Source organism: Trichechus manatus, unplaced genomic scaffold (assembly GCF_000243295.1).
Source record: "Trichechus manatus latirostris isolate Lorelei unplaced genomic scaffold, TriManLat1.0 scaffold00078, whole genome shotgun sequence".
In the NCBI taxonomy this organism is placed as follows: domain Eukaryota; kingdom Metazoa; phylum Chordata; class Mammalia; order Sirenia; family Trichechidae; genus Trichechus; species Trichechus manatus.
The window spans coordinates 640,156-646,472 of record NW_004444014.1 but is presented as its reverse complement, the minus strand read 5'-3'; the positions used below and the strand labels follow the sequence as shown (position 1 = coordinate 646,472).

Sequence of the window (6,317 nt, the reverse complement as noted above, 5' to 3'; positions counted from 1 at the left end):
AAAAGTCGTAACAAAAAGTATTTAGAAATTTTAAAACATTTAAAAATAAATCATGAAAGAAATTAGAAAATACCCGGATTTAAAGGATAAGGAAAATACCTCTGGTACTTACTAACTATATGACCTTGAACAAATTACTGTACCTCAGTTTCCTCACCTATAAAATCAAGATAGTAACAGTGCTTATGTCAGAGGGTGTTTGTGAGAATTCGGTGTGTTAATATATAAAACAATTGGACTAGTACTTGGCACAAAGTAAATGCAAACACAATTGTTACTTGTTACCATATTATCATCATCATCATCATCCCCAAACTTAAGGGATATGGCTAGAGAAGTATTTAGATGAAATTATATAGCCTGAAGAGTTTATATTAGAAAACAAGAAAGACTGGAAATTAAACAGAAACGTGTCCAACTTAAGAAGTTAAAAAAAGAATGAGAGAATAAACCAAAGCATAAAAATTACCAAAATAGAAAGCAAAGACGCAAAAGAGAATCAACAAAGCCGAAAGTTGGTTATTTGAAAAGACAACCTCTGGTAACAAAGATCATTAAAAAAAATACAGAAAAGAAACAAATAAACAATGTTAAGAATTAAAAGGGGGTCAAAGCTATAGATGTAGCAGAGATGTAATAGAGATTATTGTGAGCTTTGTGCCAATAAATTTGAAAGTGTTGGAAAAATTACTAGAAAAATAGAATTTACCAAAACTGATTGAAGAAATAGATAACCTCATCTTATAATCATTAAAGAAATGGAAGTAATCATTTAAAGCCTACCCACAAGGAAAACATTAGGTGCAGATGGTTATACAGGTGAATTATACTTTCAAAGAATAGACAATCTCAAACTTGTATAAACGATTACAGAGAACAGAAAAAGCAGAAACATTTCCAACTGATTTTACAAGACTGCTTTTAAAACCAAAGACAGCATGATGAAAGAAAATTACATACAGAATATGAGATACCATCCTGAATAAAAATATTAGTCAACAAAATCCCATATCGTATAAAACACACAACATGAAAAAGCAATTTATTTCAAAAATTAAAGGTTGAACATCTGTTTATGTAATTTACTACATTAAATGTAAAAAATTTAGTAAAACTACATGATCATTCCAATAAATGTGGGAAAAGCATCTGATAAAATTAACATCCAAACATAATAAAACAAAACAAAACTTCTCAGCACAATTGACAAAGGAAACTCCTTTGCCTGTTAGAGGATATCTACAAAAAAAAAAAGTCATACTCAATGGTGACACTTTACCAGCATTCCCTTTAAAAATCAGGATTAATCACAGCATATAAAAAAATTAAGTCAAAATAGATCAAAGGTCTCAATGTAAGAGCGGAAACTATAAAACTTAGAAGAAAACATACGTATAAATCGTTGTGACACTGGATTACACAATGGTTTCTTAGATATGACACCTAAAGCACAGGCAACCAAAAAAAAAAAAAACATAGATAAACTGGACTTCACCAAAATTAAGAACTTTTGTTCTTCAAACAACACGACCAAGAAAGTGAAAAGACAACCCATTGAATGGCAGAAATTTTTGCAAATCATATCTGATAAGATCCTTCTATTTAGAATATACAAAAAAAACTTCTACAAAGCAATAATAAAAAGACAAATCATCCAAATTAAAAAATCGGTAAAGGACATGAATAGAAATTTCTCCAAAGAAGATATACGAATGGTCAATAAGTACATGAAAAGATGCTCAACATCATTAGTCATCAGGGAAATCTAAATCAAAACCACCATGAGATACCACTTCACACCCACTAGGATGGTTGTAATTTTTTTTTTAATGGAAAATAACAAGTATCAGTGAGGAAGTGGAGGAATTGGAACTCTTATACACTGCTAGTGGGAATATAAACTGGCGTAGCCACTTTGGAAAACTGGCAGTTCTTCAAATGATAAAACACAGAGTTACCATATGACCCAGCGATTCCACTCCTAGGTATATATCCAAGAGAAATGAAAACATACATCCACACAAAAACTTGTACATGTATTTTCATAGCAGCACTATTCATAAAAGCCAAAAAGTAGAAATAATCCAAACGTCCATCAACTGATTAATGGATAAACAAAGTGTGGTACAGCCATAATAATGGAATATTATTCAGTAATAAAAAGAAATAAAGTACTGACACCAGCTACCACGTGGATGAACCTTGAAAACATTATGCTAAGTGAAAGAAGCCAGTCACAAAAGATCACATATTGTAGGATTCTAATTATGTGAAATGTCCAGAATAGGCAAATCTATAGAGATAGAAAGTGGATTAGTGGTTCCCTAGGGTTAGGAGGTGTCAGGGAATTTGGGAGGGGCGGTGACAACTAAGGGGAGTGGAGCTTCTTTTGGGGTAATGAAAATGGTCTAAAATTGATTCGGGTGATAGGTGTGCAACTGTCAGCATACTAAAAACCACTGAATTGTATACTTTAAATAGGTGAATTGTATGATATGTGAATGATATCTCAAAGTTTTTTTTTGTTTTTTTTTAAGTTAAGAGAGGGAAAAAAAATCCAAGACTAATACCAGGATGTTCACTGTGACACTTTTATTGAACATTATATCAAAGGTCCTAGCCAGAGCAGTATGACAAGAAAAATAAAGGTATAAGGTTGTAAAGAAAGAAAGAAAAATGTCTACACAGAAATCCCAGGAAAATCTATAGATAATTTATTTCATTAAGTGCATTATCAAAGTTGTTATTATAAAATCAATATACAAAAAAGTCCAATTTATTTCTATATACCAACTACAAATGCTTAGAAAATAAATTGTTTTAAGATACTTTTTTACAATAGTAGTAAAAACTATGTACCCGGAAATAAATCTAACAAAAACATTCCAAACGTTTACAGAGAATTATAAAACTCCACTGAAAGATATTATAGAACAACATTCAAGGCCCACACCTATCTGGTCTTCCTCTGAGAATAAATTTAAAAGGTGGATAAGACCAAATTATAAAAAATTGACAATGCCCTCTCTAGCTTAAAAACAAACAAAACATTGTCTTTTGCTTGCCCCTCTTTTAAAGTGTAAATATCTGAAGTCCATGACACCTTAGGTTTGTGAGCTGATGCACTAACAAATGGGATTTAGGTCAGAGAGGGGCTTCAAGGAAGAGGAGACCATTTCCAGGATCCTCATTCTCCAAAACCCTTCTTTTAACCCTTTCTCCTTTCAGCACTGACACCTAGAAAGGGTAATCTACGCTCACTGTCCCCACATTCCCTTTCCCACTCACTCCTTCACCCACGGAAATGAGGGTCCTGTCCCCAACACTATCCCCAAAACTGCCCTGTCTCTATTTCCAAATCCAGTAGACTCATTCAGTCCTGTCCCGTTTGATCCCTCTGCAACATCACAGTTGACCACTCTCTCCCTGTTACCCTTATGCCTCGATTTCCATAACCTCTCTCTCCCCTTGATCCCCTCCTCCTCAGTTCCAGAGCCAGCTTTTCTCTTTGCTCGTCACCTCAGGAGCAGGCAGTCTGAAAGGCTCTCCCTGGCCCATCAGTGGCTCTTCACTCCACTCTCTCTCCTGGGTGATCTCATCCACCCTCATCACTCAGCCCAGTGTCTTCTGAACGAATTTTTTCAACCAAGTTGTGAAGTCAATTTAATGGGTTGCCCCAGAATTTTTTTAAAAAAATAAAGTAGAATAGCAAATATTAGAGCTCATTTCTCACAATAAGGCCAAGTATTGTTTCACCAAATGTTTGTTTCAGTTGGGGATGCATGTAAGTGTGTTCTACATCCTAGGGTATAACATTTCTTCCTGTGGATCACAATCATAGAAGTTTGTAAAACACTGATTGAGATGGCTAAAAAATAAAATAAAAAAAACCTGTTGCCATCAAGTTGATTCAGACTCGTAGCGACCATATAGGACAAAGTAGAACTGCTCCATAGGGTTTCCAAGGAGTGGCTGGTGGATTGAACTGCTGACCTTTTGGTTAGCAGCCAAGTTCTTCACCACTGTGCCACCAGAGCTCCAACTGAGATGACTGGTGGCTCCAAAATGTGCATTGCTAGCCCGGCTGGTCCCCTCTCTCAGTTTCAGAGCTTCCTTTCCAACTAGCTGCTGGACAGCTCCACACGGCTAGCCTCCCCATGCAGATCTAGACTCAAACTTGTTACCGCTTTCCTCCGGAAATGGGTTGTCTCACATGTTCCCTACTTTGTTCTTCATACTCTTCCTGTCTGCCTCATCCTGCCCCTAGGGCCACATGCTCTTAGTACGCCAGCTATACAAAATTACTCAACTCTCCCTGTACTTTTCAACCCTGTTCAAGTTGTGTTTTACCCCCCTTCCTTCCTCCTCCACCTATGCCAACAGATTATTCCCCTTCCTTTAAGACTCCCTTCAATTGCCTCCATGTACCTTGAAGTCATCTGATTCGTTATGGTTCCCCTTCATCCTCAGAGTTCCTTGTCCATACCTCCAGGTATGGCTTTTATATGAGTTGGGTGCCTTTCTGTCTTCCCCACTAGGCTGGCTGCAAGTTCCCTGGGGGCTCTGAGACTGTGTCTATCTTGATCACCATTGTACCCTCAGCACTTCGGATGGGGCTCAGCACAGAGTAAATCCTCATGAAGTACTTGTTCAATCAAGAACAGACATGGGGAAGCCAAGGACATGGAGGACAAAAGGATAGCTCTGTTTCTTGCCTTTTCCTCCTAATCCACATGGTGTGTGCTCTCTCCCATAGAGATAGGAGCCCAGTAACCATCCACACTGCCCCACCTTCTCCCCTCCTGACCAACAGAGGTGTTTGCAAGATGGGCCCAGAGTTCTGACTGCTTCTGAGGGGCCTTCCCAGAAGTGGCACAACACAGGTAGAGTCCAAGGGTCCAAAGAAACGGATGCACATCGACCCACATCCCTCAATTCCTTCTGGTGTGAACTGTCCCACACCAGCAAAGGCAGAGGCCTCCAGCAGAGGGGAGGGGGATAGGTCTTTCCAAGAGAGGCTCTGATGTGGGAGTATCCTAAGGCAGCCCCCCTCCACCTCCAACACCAGCCAGGTGACCCGAAGCGTCTCTCCTCAGCCTGCGGAGCTGATAAGAGGTTGGCATGCCGATGTATTTTCCGCGCATACGGGGAAAGAGGCTGCGCCTGAGTTTCTCAGTGACACCTCCTACTGGTCTTTCTCTTAATGGAGTTTTCCTGTGGTGGGGAGGTGGAACCCACCAGGGGAGGAGGAACCCACCGAGGGAAGGGCTAACGTCTGCCGCAGCTCTGACCTTCCGGGCTAAAGAGAACCATCTATCTCAGGAAGGAGCAGATTGTGAGCCTCACAGACCCAATGGTTATGGGATTATAAGAATTCACCATCCCTGTCGCATCTCCTCAGTCTACTTTCAGCCCCACCTCACCCAACGCTCCTGGGAGGGGGGTATTTTTTCCCCCAAGGGTCCCCACAAAAGTTCAGGTCTCAAGAGGGTTTTGAGCCCTCCACCTCCAGGAGCCTCCCCTCCAACCAAATGGTCATGGAACCCGAGGTTTGGGGGACATCGACCTGACCCCCGCGACCGCTCCTGGCATTCAAAGGACTTATCGTCAGTTTGGCTGCTCCGAATTCTAACCTGCCCCCATTTTTCATAGCGGAACAAAGTTGATGGCCTCTTCGTCTAGCGCTGGGCAGGCGCTCTCCTCCGGCTTGGGGCAGATATGCGCTTCGGAGCGCTGTGAGCCAAGCCTGACGCGGAGGTGCTAAGGACCAAGTGCAGACCCTATGGTCATTCCCGCCAGTGACGCTTGAGCCAACGCGGCCTCCGCCACTGGGGGACTCGGCCACGGACCCCGCGCACCCCCACCTCGCTCGGACTTTCTTACCTCTTGATGTAGTTCCTGCCGTACAGTATCTGTTGCAGCAAGGTCACCAGTGCGAAGGCGCAGATGAAGATGAAGAGCAAAGTTCGGTTCCCCAGCAGATCCCGGTTGGCCGAGGGGTCGGCGTAGCGCATCCTGGCGGCGGCGCGCGCACGGCGGGGCGCGGCGGGTGCGGGGCACAGGCGGGCCCGGCAGTCACGCGCAGGGCTCGGGGACCCCGTGGGGCGCGTGTCCGAGCCGGCGCTTCATGGCGCGGCCAGGCGGCCGGGGGACTTCGCGGGGCAAGTTTCAGGCTGGAGAGGCCAGAGCTGGGGCATCCGCGCGTCCCAGCCCGGGCGGCGGGCAGGGCAGAGCCGGCGCCAGGAGCTCGGCCGCGGCCCGGCCTTCCCTCCGGGTGCCTTCACCTCCGAGCGCTCGGGGCGGCAGCCGCCGATTTC

At 42.9% G+C, this 6,317-nt stretch overlaps 1 protein-coding gene across 3 annotated transcripts in view; it reads right to left on the bottom strand.

Moving 5' to 3' along the window:
- Positions 1-6,317, bottom strand: part of ST8SIA5 (ST8 alpha-N-acetyl-neuraminide alpha-2,8-sialyltransferase 5) — a 72,608-nt gene extending 66,291 nt beyond the window's left edge. Inside the window, exon 1 of one of the 3 annotated variants that reach the window (XM_004380880.1) lies at positions 5,884-6,317. In XM_004380880.1, the coding sequence (XP_004380937.1) occupies positions 5,884-6,014 (131 nt within the window). In that variant the 5' untranslated portion in view covers positions 6,015-6,317. The remainder of the gene's footprint in view (positions 1-5,883) is intronic. The other 2 variants (XM_004380878.2, XM_004380879.1) reach the window with 2 other exon arrangements.